The sequence below is a fragment of the Eretmochelys imbricata genome, chromosome 7 (assembly GCF_965152235.1).
Source record: "Eretmochelys imbricata isolate rEreImb1 chromosome 7, rEreImb1.hap1, whole genome shotgun sequence".
Taxonomy (NCBI): domain Eukaryota; kingdom Metazoa; phylum Chordata; order Testudines; family Cheloniidae; genus Eretmochelys; species Eretmochelys imbricata.
Window position 1 is genome coordinate 87,990,832 of NC_135578.1, and position 14,214 is coordinate 88,005,045.

The following is a 14,214-nucleotide window of genomic DNA, read 5'->3' on the forward strand; positions in this document are numbered from 1 at the left end:
GCTATCTCAGCAAAAATGTACAGAAAGCAAACATTGTTATATTTTTTATCATGATATATATATTAATTTCTCTAACATTTAATATATGTTTGACTAACACAAAACATTACACAGTGCTCTAACACCGTGATTGATGTAGAAAGAGCAATAACATAAAGCAAAACAAAACTGTCCTGTTATGGAGATTGGACATGCTTGCTGATAGATACAGATCATTTAGTAATATTGCTTAGGGACCCATACTACAAGGGATTAACCATGAAGTCATTATAACCTCTGTGCATTGACAGATGCATTTACCTTAACTGATTGATGAATATGTCAAATCTTTCTTTTTATTTCAGATCTGCCTTGAGTGAAGTTCAATAAAAAATGTTACAGCAGTTCTGTCTGTGGGAATGGATGGCTGTAGGAATTGCGATTGCTACTGTCTTCACCAATTGTTTGGCCCAGAATGATGATGGTAGTTTTTTTTATTATTATTATTTTACATGTTCCATAAAGATACTATAGTATATGGAAAAAATGTTTACCCAGATGATTTGGTATTTAATGGAATGAGCTATTAACATATGCTGCTTTAAGACAAGAAGTTACAAATGAAAGGATAACTCTATATAGCCCTGTATGCTTAGCTGTCACAATTGCAACCACTCGGAATCCATTAAAGAGAATGTATTCAAAAGCCTGTGGATTATAACCAAAGTCAAGAAACACACAAGTAAAATTAAAAACATAATTTAAATATACACTTATTTCTAGCATTGAGATCTGAACACATTTTAATTATTATATGCTTGCAAGTATGCTCCTCAGCACATTTTATTTGGAAATATACCATTTATAGCACCCAAATGGTAACTTTTAAAGAGAAGAAGAAATTTACTCAGCAGCTATATTTACATACACCTCAACCAGCCAAAACTTCAGTGCAGGGAAAAGATCCAAAATGAGGAACTCAAGAGAAAGAGTAGTGCAGGAATTGTAAAATGATGTGACAATAGACCATATTCATCCCTGGTGTAGCTTCATTTAATTTAATGGAGATATGCGAGGGATGCATTTGACTCAGTATTTGTAATCAAATTGCAAATGTATATACCATTTGTTTCTTAAACCAACATTTTAAACATAATAAATATAAAGAAGAGAGAAGGGTCTGTTTGTGTGGGATTGGTCAAGTGAAAGTAAAATGAACAACTATTAAGAGGCACATATGAAGATGCAGTATGTTTTTCTTTAATGAAATTATTAGTTTTGGTATAGGATGCTTATGTAATATTCATGTTAGTTATGATTTTTGTAGTTAGGTTTCCTTTTTTAAATTTAGAAAACTGTATGTTGGTAAAAAGTTGTACATCTTTATGAATTAGAGCACTATTTGTTTTATTATGGACATCTCTCCAGTGCACGTGTTTTGTTTGTCTTTCATTGTATGTTGAAATAGGATGCTTTCCAAAACGACTATTTTTTTTTTATTTCAACATTTCCTATTCTAACAGTAATTTCCGCTCTGAATGTTTTCTTTTTAGTTTCGTATGTTATCCATGGTATGTAAGCAAATTATTTTCCCCCCCTCATTACTTCCTTGTGTAACATCACTATGATTTTCACCATCAATACATGTTGTTATCTAGTTGCTCTCAGAGGCCGTGAAGAATATGAATTGCTCTTGTGCTTTTCTTGGCTTAGCTGACTTAGATACTTTTAACCTATTTTTGATGAGGATTATTTTATTATGGTAGCCTAAAGTCTTCAATCATGATTGAGGTATTGTACAAACACACAGTAAAAGACATTCCCTGCCTTAAAGATCTTGGAATATATTTAATATAAGATATAATCAGTGGGTTGTACAATCTGAAGAAACTTGGGAGGGAGGATGATGGAAATAGTAATAAAAATATGCATTTGCATAGGCCAGGTTTATACACAACTAGAGTTAAAAAATACAATATTGGACACTCCTAAAGGCCATCTGACGATCCATTATCAGTTGGCTTTTTCTGGTAGTCATTATTGTAGAAGTGAATCTTAAAGAGAGGTTTGAAAGACGGTATTGTTTTTCCAGACTAGTTTAAGGAGAGTGGTCCATGCATATGGTCAGAAGGATTATTTTAGTAGTAGCTTTTGATTGGACCTGGGAATCCGATTGGATATCAGAAAGGCCGGAGAGGAAAAGGCTGCAATTGTTACGATGAGAAATAATAAGGGCCTAGACAAGGCCTTTAGTAGTGGAACAGAGAGGAAAGGCCAGATGTCTGAAGGAAGTGATGGAGGAAGGAAGAAGGGGGAACACATGGACACTGCCTAGACATGTAGATCTAGATAGATGATACTCAAAGATGTTATCCGGGTAGAGGCTCTGAAATTTGACCATAAAAGTGTCATTAAAGACCATGGAGACAAAAGTTTCAGTGGCATGGAGACCAAATTGGAGGGTACAAAGACAGAGTTGGAGGAGAGAGCCTTAATAAAACAGTTGTGTGTGACACTTTCACTGAGTTTAGAGGTGAAGGGAGATGGGATAGCAGTTGGAGTAAGAATCAGGGTAAATGTTGGAGGGATATAAGGATAGAGAAATCATAGCATATTCATACTCTGAAGGAAAGGAACTACAAAGGGTGAGAAGCTAAGGGTTGAAGAAGGTGGTGAGAGTGTAAGGACAAGGTAGGTCATGAGGAAGAAGGAGAAGGCATTGCTTGGCCAAGTGGAAGAGTTAAGAGGAAAACAGATGAGGAACCTGGTTGTTTTTGAAAGTGAGGAAGGAGGCAAGAATGGGATGAGAGAAGATTGTGAAAGGAAGGAAGAAAGGATGCCATGCTGAATCTTCTCTTTGAAGAGATTACACCTTCCAAGAGTAGGTCTTCTCTTGGACAGGTTCCTAGTAATGATTCCTGTTTTAGTGTTTCAGAGATAACTGAAAAGGTTTATAGATAGACAAAATAATTTTGTGAAGGATAAGTGAGTCCTATTTCGTTTATCATGGATAACCTAAACAGTTTAAAAATGGGCAAATATGAGGTATCTGGGGGCCCTGGAACATTCCAGAGTGAAGTCTGGAGGGATTTGGAGGAAGCTATCAGCATCCACCCGCATCTGCCACCAGGCACCCACTTTTCCACTCCACGAGCCAAAAGTCACACACTGGAAAAGCAAAGTAGGATAGCCAGAAGAAATTACATCACAACAACATGGGCCCCTTAAAATATTATTGTGTGGCTTTGGGTTGGTGGGGATTTTTCTGGGAGAGGGGTGTTGTATTTGGTTGGTTTGTTTTTAGAATGAAGCTAGCTCTCCTACCTCTGACATATGTTAAATGTACACAATCTGATTTGGCTGTTAACCTGATTCTCCCCTTTCATGGAGGTAATGGAATTTGGCTTTTCCTCAAGCCATTTCCCTTACCTATAATACTTAAAACCAAAACAATACCCTATTTCAATACTTTTACTCACAAGCCCAATAACAATTATTTTTTAAAAATAATACAGGAGGAAACTGAATCTCCAGTAAATTGTATTGAAGAAGGAACAGCACAGTGTACCACTGACATTTGAATTAGTAGTAGTACATGTAAGGCATATTTGTCACTGACAGATCTTTAATTCAAAATCATCAGTCATGTCTTTTCTCCTCCAAATTCAAAACCTGCTACAAATAGCAACAGTACCAGTAAGAGTACTTTTAGAGGGCAAAGATTTTACATTTTATAATTCTGGATGGTAAAGAGCATTAGTTTTTTTGTTACTATCTAATTTACCATGTAGATGAGGAAAATCTAACTCGAGTGGAAATGTGGTCTAATAGAAATGTAGTGTAGAATATACCACATTTCATCCATAAGCTAATGAAGAACTCTAAAGAGCTTAACAGATTAATTTCATTTACAAAAATGCAGACTTGTCTGAGATGGAATATAGTAATTATTTAACAGTGCACAATAGTTTAGGACTGGAAGTGAAGAATGTGGTATCTAGTTGAAACTGTTGGAGAACATAGATTGTCATGTATTGGAATTGCCTTTGTTGTCATTTGGTGACAACAGTGGTAACATCCCTACTTTTGTGTAAAGTGCCATGGGATCCTGACTCAGTACAGATGGTGGGAACATTGATTTTTATCTTCTCAGCCAAAAGACAGTACCTTTAACAGCACAGTGTCTGATAGCACTAAGCTCACACACTTTTCATTACAGACTCAAATGGAGGAGTCTACCTTCAGAATTGCCAAAACTACTGCCTAGTTAACTTGTGAAGTTTGAAAAGGTTATACCTTTTTTGTGTTGTATAGAGAGAATTTTGTGCCATATGTAGGGGACTACATTGCTTTTAGTGGGACATCAGCATTTATGGTTGTTGCCACAATGCTGCATTGAATCTGCAGCAGAATCCTTCAGTGAAGGAGTTAGAAATAATCCCATATATACTATTGTCATAAATATAAAGGGAAGGGTAAACCCCTTTGAAATCCCTCCTGGCCAGGGGAAAGCTCCTCTCACCTGTAAAGGGTTAAGAAGCTAAAGGTAACCTCGCTGGCACCTGACCAAAATGACCAATGAGGAGACAAGATACTTTCAAAAGCTGGGAGGAGGGAGAGAAACAAAGGGTCTGTGGGTCTGTCTATAGTCTGTCTTTGTCGGGGATAGACCAGGAATGGAGTCTTAGAACTTTTAGTAAGTAATCTAGCTAGGTATGTGTTAGATTATGATTTCTTTAAATGGCTGAGAAAAGAATTGTGCTGAATAGAATAACTATTTCTGTCTGTGTATCTTTTTTGTAACTTAAGGTTTTGCCTAGAGGGGTTCTCTATGTTTTTGAATCTAATTACCCTGTAAGATATCTACCATCCTGATTTTACAGGGGGGATTTCTTTATTTCTATTTACTTCTATTTTTATTAAAAGTCTTCTTGTAAAAAACTGAATGCTTTTTCATTGTTCTGAGATCCAAGGGTTTGGGTCTGTGGTCACCTATGCAAATTGGTGAGGCTTTTTATCCAACATTTCCCAGGAAAGGGGGGGTGCAAGTGTTGGGAGGATTGTTCATTGTTCTTAAGATCCAAGGGTCTGGGTCTGTAGTCACCTAGGCAAATTGGTGAGGCTTTTTACCAAACCTTGTCCAGGAAGTGGGGTGCAAGGTTTTGGGAAGTATTTTAGGGGGAAGGACGCGTCCAAACAGCTCTTCCCCAGTAACCAGTATTAGTTTGGTGGTGGTAGCGGCCAATCCAAGGACGACGGGTGGAATATTTTGTACCTTGGGGAAGTTTTGACCTAAGCTGGTAAAGATAAGCTTAGGAGGTTTTTCATGCAGGTCCCCACATCTGTACCGTAGAGTTCAGAGTGGGGGAGGAACCTTGACAACTATACTACTGTAATTAAGTCAATCCACATCCTCAAGCCAAAAGAGGGCAATGATTGCCACAGACAGTGGTGCTAAAATATGTGATTTAGTAGATAGTGGCTTTACAAGTATCCCATTCATTATATATAGTCAGGGCCCCTTGAAGTCGATGCAATAACTGACTGACAAATCACTTCCTTGCTCTTTGGATCAGACTTCTAGTATTGTCATGAATATAAGTAGAATAGCGGGGAGGAAATGTCCAAAGTTATGTACATGAAGAGAAATATGTTATATTTGGGGGAATATATTTTTAGATTTTATAATGGCCAATAAACAGCCCTAATTTATTCAAAATGCAGTTACTGGATGAACATGTTCTCTTGGCTGAGCAAATGAAACAAGACATGACATTTGAACATATTAGAAGATCATTTTCATAGATGGACTTTATATGAGGAAGTTAAGTGACTTATTCAAGTAGTGAATTTCAATACACTCCCAAGAAACTGCAATGAATTGGATATCATGATTGAGCCATATCTCACTATACAATTATTGCTACATATAATGGAAGAAAACCTTGCCATGAAAATCTCTATAGTGACCATTGCTTAATAATCCAGCAGGTCACTAGTCAAATGATGTATTATACTTGCAACCAGTGATCAAAGGACATGCAGGGTTTGGAGGAGAGGCAATGGCTTACTCCTTCCCTACTCTCTTCCTGAGAAGCTGCTGATCTGCTCACAAGCACTGCAGAGATGAAGGCTGAGCTTGTGAGGTGAAAATAAACGTCTCTTGCACAGTTGCCCACAAAAAATGTTAGTTGTCATGCAAATTTTTCCAGGATTGGTTTGAAACATGTTAAAACATTAGCGATAAAGTTCACTGGTGTTATGAATTTTATTTGTTTCTTTTAAAAAAATCTGTATTAAGAGCTCTTTAGCAAAAAATGAATCTGAAATAAATGAATGATCTGTGCTAGCCCATTTTTTTCAGGAGTTGTTTCTCAATAACTGTAACTCAGTCCTCTGTATCCTTATCCCAAGACAAGGAATATATGGATGCAGCTTATAAAGGAACAAAGTGGAATTTTTCTGAGGAAAAACATGACCATAAAAAACATTATTATAATCTGTCGATCAGTAGATTCTATCATAAATGTATACTGTTCCATAAAAAACACCCCAAGGCTCTCTCATTTACTGCCCAATGCGTTGGATCCCCTTCCATTAGTTTGCTATCTTAAACAATACTGCGTTCAGCAGAAAATATAGGCTCACTCAGCAAAATGTAGATAAATATAGGCTCTAAAATCATTTTAAAAGGTCACTTCAAAAAGAATTAATTTTTCTAAAAGTTAATCTAAATTGCTCAATTAATGATAGCAAATTAATTCAAGAAAATTCCAAATTGAATACTCCGAGCAAGTTTATCATCATTGCTGGTGGAATGATACACTGTACATACACAGTGAGAGAGGAAACATAAACAGGTGCTTGCCTTCAGGCTGTTTAGAAAACATGTAGTGTTTGGATGAGAAATTTTGTTGTGTGTGTCGTCCCGCCCCCGGGTTTCTTTGTGAGTTGCGCTAGTCTGGAATCAGGAGGGATCCTTAAAATAAGCCACATCCATATGTGTTTTTTACTGTTAAGTTTGCTCTTGTACAGTGTGTTTTGTTTGTTGAGTTTAAATTGTAAGCACTGCTGCTGTTAGGGTGATATTCTGAGGTTCTTGTAAAATCTACTGGAGATGAGACCTCTAAAGCCAGCATGTGGGGTATCAAGGCTATTTACCTAGGTGGAGGCACCACATATTCTAAAATCTAGTGCTGGACCTCTCCACCCAAGGGGTCTATGTAAATCCATACCTCCTGCTGAAAGTCTGACAACTGCTGCTCAGAGGCAAGAGGGTGGCTCCCTATGAGGAGGGAATTAACATGAACATGTAATCAAATGAACTTTTCCTATAGTGATATTGCAGTTTTGTTGAACAAATCACACCTGTTGTCTTTGAATTCAATATTTATAACCAACAGAGTACTTCATGTATGTACAATAGTAATCTCTCTGTGTATCCATACGGCAGTGTCACTAGCTTCAGTGTGGAAAATTTTATTGTTGCTCTGTTGTATCTTTTTAAGTCTTATGTTTAGAAGTAACAGAGTCCTCTCTTCTAAGGCTGCATAGTAGTATCCCTGTTTAGGCTTGGCCTACACTAGGCATTTAGGTAGGTATAACTATGTCGCTCAGGAGTGTGAAAAATCCACACCTCTGAGAGATGCAGTTAAGCCAACCTAGGTTGATGGGAGAATTCTGCATTGACCTAGTTACTGCCTCTTGGGGAAATGGATTACCTATGCTTCCCATTACCATAGGTAGCATCTTCATTGAAGCGCTGCAGCAGTAGACAAGTCCTGAGTCATGGTTTCTAGGTCAACTAATATGTAAATGTTTTTTTATGATAACTAGGAAAATAAAATAAGAATGGGCCAGATTTTGCAGCACACAGAAATGTGGAATAGAAGTTCAACGAGAATGCTATTCACCATGTGTAAAGGGGAAGAAATCTACCCTTAAAAAAAGTAATAAACAAAATAGCTGTTGGGAGGCTTTTGTTCATTTTGTTTCTAATAATCTGTTGTTCAGTTTACTTTTAGATTAGTCACTCTATAACACCTTTAGGAAGCAAAGACTAAAACCAATAACATTTCAGGGAAAAGAGAATTAAGGAAAATCATGAATATGCCTAAAAGCCAGTATCTATAGATCCAATCGCCAAAGTATGAGATTTTCCATTTATTGGAGTTTAAAATTTGATTTAGAAGTATTTATTCAAAGAAGTGGTCAGTTTTGGTTAATATTCCATTACAATGCAAATCTTTCTAGATTTAAAATAAGTAAATACATTGGTATTATCTCATCATGGAAACTAATGAGTCTCCAAAATGACACCAGAGTTCTTTGTGAATGAAACTAGTAGCTGAACGCCCGTGCTGCTGCACAGGTGTAATTGATAAGGTTATGTGTTTAAAAAAAAAAAAAAGCCAAAAATGCTTCAGAACTTAAAAAAGAAAAAAAGGTAACAGACCACAAATCACAGTGATGATTGAACATAATGATATTCTAAACAAAAAAAGCTCTCAACGATATTTGTAGCCATTCCTCTCACTTTCCACTGACTCAACAGACATTCTAGGCTTCTGATTGATGTTTGGGGTTATTGTATATACTGGTTGGTTGTTGTGTGGGTGGTTGTGAAGAAACTGTTGGAGGTGGTGATATCATTAAAGCAGATGAAGCCTCTGGGTTTTTTGGGTCAAGGTGAAAATTGAAGAGTGGATGTCGAGAGAGAGAAATCTGAAAACTATGACAGGGCAGTCACAAGGAAAAGGGAGTCTGAAGGTCAGACAGAAGGTCTGGCCAGGCTTGCTTGGAGAGGAGGACTAACTTAAGAAGGGTTAGTAGATCTCTGAGAGGGGGAAAAAGAGCTCAACTTGGTGTCCCTAGTCACGGAAGATCCCCACATAGGTAGTTCCTGTTGGGTTCTGGAGGGGAGACAGTCCTCAGAAAAAGTGAGAGCCTCCCAAGGCCATCCCAGTAACCCAGCAGCAAGAGCTGGTGTTGAGAGGTGACATCAGACACGGACAGGTCACAACACAATATAAATGTATATTTATAAATAATTAAGATGCTCAAGAAAGATTTACATAGACAGGGTTAGATGAGCAGTTTCTATGTATAAAACTATTTTAATGCTTCCAGTTCCACGTTAGGTGTTATTTATTCTTAGCATAATAAATAAGATTGGTTATTTTCACTAACTGTAATACTAAGCTTGCTACGGGCTACTAATTTATTTAGACATGTAACTATAACTTTTTGGAGTAATGCGACATAATATTTACCACATGCACATCTGTATTTTGTGGGTTCCTTAATGGTAAAAGACTTGTATGAATTTGTGTGGTGATAAGTGGGGGTGTGTTTGGGGTAATTGTGTATACTGGCTGTGTTGATTTATCTGTATGGGAGGTTGTGCTGGGAGATTTGTGTTAAATTGTGTGGGTGGCAAATGCGGGATGTGTGCTGCGGTGAGAAGCTATGTGTGTTTGGAGTTATTAGATGTGCTGGGAATGGTATCGTGCATGGTTTATGTTGTTCAGGGGGAGTTGTGTGGGTGGCAAATGGGGGTGGGAGTTGTGGTGAGGAGTTGTGTGTTTGCATTTATGTAGGTGTGTGTTGATTGAGTCTAGGGGGTTGTGCTGGGAAATTTTGTGTTGATTTGTGCAGGTGGCAGTTGGGCACATGTGTGGCAGTGGGTCCAAGTAATCTACCATCTGTGCAGTCTCCCTCATACAACTGCTAAAGAGTTGCATGCAAATTAGCTGTAGTGCAAAGGTAGTGATTGGTTGTTACCTCTGATATCAAAATATTTTAGGGTTCTTGGCATCGCAAAGATACATGTGTTACTGTGTAGCTTGCACTTTTGTGTAGCTGTACACCTTACAGGCATAAGTCATAAAATCAAAATGACTGAGAACTTAGAAACTGGATAGTAAACAGACTGCAAATCCTATAGATGATTCAACCTGGTGATATTGTGAACAAAAAAAGCTTTTAACTATACTGGTAGCTGTTCCATCACTTCCTGATGACTCTAGAGATATTTTTAGGCTTCAGAATGAGACTGTGTGACATTCCTAGAATTGTATATTGATGATAGTGTTTGGGATTTGTTTGTGGTATTTTTAGTACAGTTTTAATAATCATGAATAATACTACAGAATATTTTGGTTTCTCACTGCAAGCCAATCTAAAGTTGAGAATTTAGTGAAAGCACATTATCAACACTTGTTTCAGTGCTAAAAATAACATTAAATAGTAAATGGTACCAGTTCTCTTTGTCAGTCATTCTCACTTCTATTGTTGCATCTGAAAAAGTGGGGTTTTTACCCATGAAAACCTATGCTCAAATAAATCGATTAGTCTTTAAGGTGCCACCGGACTCGTTGCTGTTTTTGTGGGTACAGACTAACATGGCTACCCCCTGATACTTCGTATCACTTCTGCTGACTCTTTCAGTGTAGGATTTACAAGTGCACTGGGGACTTCAATAACTACAAGTGGTCAGAACCTTACTTTACACCTCATCTGAAAAAATATGTCCCAGGACCAGAGTTCCCCTAACAGTACTTTAGAACGTTGGTTCAATGCTGACTTGGAAAGAAAACTGCCACTAACTGAATTAACACCATCACTTCTTGCTGTACTTGGATTTTCAAACTCACAATTGTGAGTTTTAATGAGAGTGCTTGAGGGGTTGTGGCTATTGAATAGGCTGTTATTTTTTATAGTTCCAATGGGAAGAATAAAGAGGCACCTTTATTAAGTACCTTGTCAAAATGCCCTACTTTCTAAATTCCTAAAATAGCTAACATTTATTTACTTTTACCTGAAAAGAAAATTTCATTTTTACAAAAAAGCTTATTTATTATCACAATAAAATGTTAATCTGCTGTATATGTTAACATATATCTCCTTTCTTTAATTGATGTAGTTAGATTGTACTTAACAGCTTTTTACATTTCAGAAACATACACTGAACTCTTTTTATGACTAAATACTGTATTTCCATTCTGTATATGCTATATTATGATACCAAAGCAATTAAAAAGTAAACATTTTAATTTATATTAAAAATCCATGCATCGGGAGGATTGGTTCTTTTTAGATTGCTGCATCAGATTGTTTCATGGTCACATACATACCAAGTCAATGTCCAGACTCCTCCACATCACAAAGCCACCATTTTAATTACAACTAATATCAACCAGTTCCCCTTTGACAGACTGAGTTGAGAGGTCAGATTGAAACAGCATAGAGAAATAGCATGGTTTTTATATGGGAGGGTCTTTTCTCTAACTCTGGGATGAAGTAAAGTTGAAATAGTAGAATCATAGAATATCAGGGTTGGAAGGGACCTCAGGAGGTCATTTAGTCCAACGCCCTGCTCAAAGCAGGACCAATCCCCGACTAAATCGTCCCTGCCAGGGCTTTGTCAAGCCTGACCTTAATATACTATTGGAGCACTGTAACGAAGATTCCACTGACACTGGTCTTACTGGGGACATTCTGTGGTTGAATGAATAAAGAACTTCAGTCCTCAGGATTCTCAATCTAACAGTTTTCTCACACACACACACAAATACACACAAATTCAACTTTTTTCTGTATTTTTGTAAACGTGACATTTCCACCCTAGTCTAAACATACACTTTGGGCTCGGCATAACTCCAGTGACTGACCCATTACGTTTATTCCATCCACTTCCTGGGCATTGGCTTTTAGTCACAAAGGTCTCAGTATTGTGACTATCTATGGACATGTTTAAATTTACTATTGCAAGAAGTCCCTACTTATAGTAGAAACGTTAAGCACATGCATAAGTGTTTGCAGCATTGGAGTCTGATCTAACAACTTCACAAAAAAATGTCAGTCTCAGCCTTTTATATTTTCCCTGTGATTTTTTAGGATCTGTGCCCACAGAGCTATTTCCTCCTCCCTTATAAATATGATGGAGTAAACAAACTGCATCTGTGTTAATGACTCAGCAAATCAGTTTTCTATATACCTGTAGAATTCTAACTACTACTAAAAAGCAGCGGCAACAGAAGATTTCTGAATTCCTGTTACATTGCTTTTTACTCAGTATAATTAAAAGGAAAATACAAACTTTTTCAATTTAGTATATACTTTAAAAATGGAAAGCTGACACTGACTCAACTCATTTCTTCCCTAGGAGCCCTTTTAAAAAGACTTAAAATAGCTCCCTTCTTCATTCGTAACTTGTGTGGTAGGTACTTCTGCTGCTACAAAGGAAATTTCTCAACATGTGTATATGATTTTGAAGAAACAATTCTAAATATTTTTATTAACTATTGACTTGCATAGACAGCTGACAAAATACATTTTTATCGTCTCAATTATAGGAAATTAAATTAGTCTATTATCAAAACAGACTACAGGGTTGGATGCTTTGTAGCTTCTATCAGCATAACTTATTGCGCACACCAGGGCTCCTTGCAGTCCTCTATTTTACCCCACAAGCTCCTTGTGTGTCACCCTCACATCTGTCTCTATTTTAGGGACTTCTTGGAACTCCTCCCAGGCTCCTTGGCAGGGTTTCTGTGTGTCCCCCATTCTCCCCTGATCCCATACCAAAGTTTCCTATTCCCCCCCATGCCCACAGTTCTCTGTGCACCCCATTGTCCCACTTCCCCCATTCCCTTCATTCCCCCTTTACTCCCATGATAGGAGCTCTGTGCCCCCATTTTTCCCTTCCCCGCTTTTCTCATCGTAGGATCGTCCTGTTAACCCTATCAGGGGTTCTGTATGTCCCCCTTCCTCTGATGCGAATTCCAGGGTTACCCAGTCTTCCCTCTATACCAGGGGCTCTATGTGTGGCTCCATTCCCCTCTCCCTCCCCATAGGAGGATTCCCCCAGTCTCCTCCCATTAGAGGTTCTCTGTGCCCCTTCCTTCCCCCCTCTCTTATTCTCCTTGGAGCAGTGGATCTGTGTTCATTCTCATTTTCTCTTCCCCATTTGAGGGAGTCCTCCATCTTTGCCCCATGCCAGGGTCTTTGTGTGTACTCCCATCTTCCTCTTCCCCCATGCTCCCATTCCATCCTTCCCCCCCCCCCCCGTACCAGGTTTCTCCATTCACCCCATCATGTGGCAGGGACTTTGTACAGACTCCTGTTTTCTTCTTCCCCTCCCCACCATTCTTATTTCTCTGAGGGATAAGTCTGTCAGTGTATCATCATACATTAAACTCTATTGAGAGGATGTGCAGAGATGATATAGGTGCTTCAGAGGTGCTTCAAGCTGTGACTGTGCTAAACTTCTGGCAGGGGCTCTGTGTAACCCCCCACCCCATTTTTCCTGTTTCAGTTTTCCCATTTTCCCCAAAATCAGTGGAGTTCTGGCAATTGATGCGGACAACATTGCCTGAAATTTTGAAATTGATCAGATGTAGTGTTCAAAAGTTCTTATGTTAAAGATAGACAAACATAGTGAAATGCCATCCAGTTGAGGGTAAGGCCTTCATAAGCATAGTGGGAGCTTGAGTAGGGGCTGGGAGTGCAGTGTGATGGCATCATAGTCACAGCTGGTTGTGTCTGGCTTCTTCCTCCGCAGCCCATTCCCCCTCTCTTCTCTCGGTCTCGCTCCTTCCCTCCCTCCTTCCCGGGCATCATTCCTGGCTCTGCTTGCAGGCACTAGGGAGAGACTGACTTGTCACTGCTGTTCCAGGGATGCGGCTGGCTCACTGGGCACTAGCCACACTTGGAATGGACTCTGCCTGCAGCACCAAGCCATGGATTCTTGGACTCCCCACTCTGCTTGTTGCTGGGCTCTAGGGACTCTTCCTGCTCATCTGCTGCTTGGCAGCCAGGTGGCTCAGTGCCAATCTGGCCCTGGAATGACCAGCAGCAGAGCTGGGCAGTACACACAGGTGGCTGGTCCGATTGCAGTGGAATTTATAATTAATTGATCACAGTCAGTTACAGATTTTTGTTCTTTCTCCACTCCCACTGCCTCACTTGACTAGTCTTTTAGGGGGGAGGGATAGGTCAGTGGTTTGAGCATTGGCCTGCTAAACCCAGGCTTGTGAGTTCAATCCTTGAGGGGGCCATTTAGGGATCTGGGGCAAAAATTGGGGAATGGTCCTGCTTTGAGCAGGAGGTTGGACTAGATGACCTCCTGAGGTCCCTTCCAACCCTGATATTCTATGATTCTATGGTGGCTCAGATTTGTGGGGCTAGTACTAGCCACCCAGCTCCCTATGCTGCCCCCAAGCCCCCAGTCAG

At 38.9% G+C, this 14,214-nt stretch overlaps 1 protein-coding gene across 1 annotated transcript in view; it reads left to right on the top strand.

Moving 5' to 3' along the window:
* Positions 1 to 372: 372 nt before the first annotated feature.
* Positions 373 to 14,214, top strand: part of PCDH15 (protocadherin related 15) — a 672,916-nt gene continuing 659,074 nt past the window's right edge. Inside the window, exon 1 of the mRNA XM_077821312.1 lies at positions 373 to 463. Within this exon, the coding sequence (XP_077677438.1) occupies positions 373 to 463 (91 nt within the window). The remainder of the gene's footprint in view (positions 464 to 14,214) is intronic.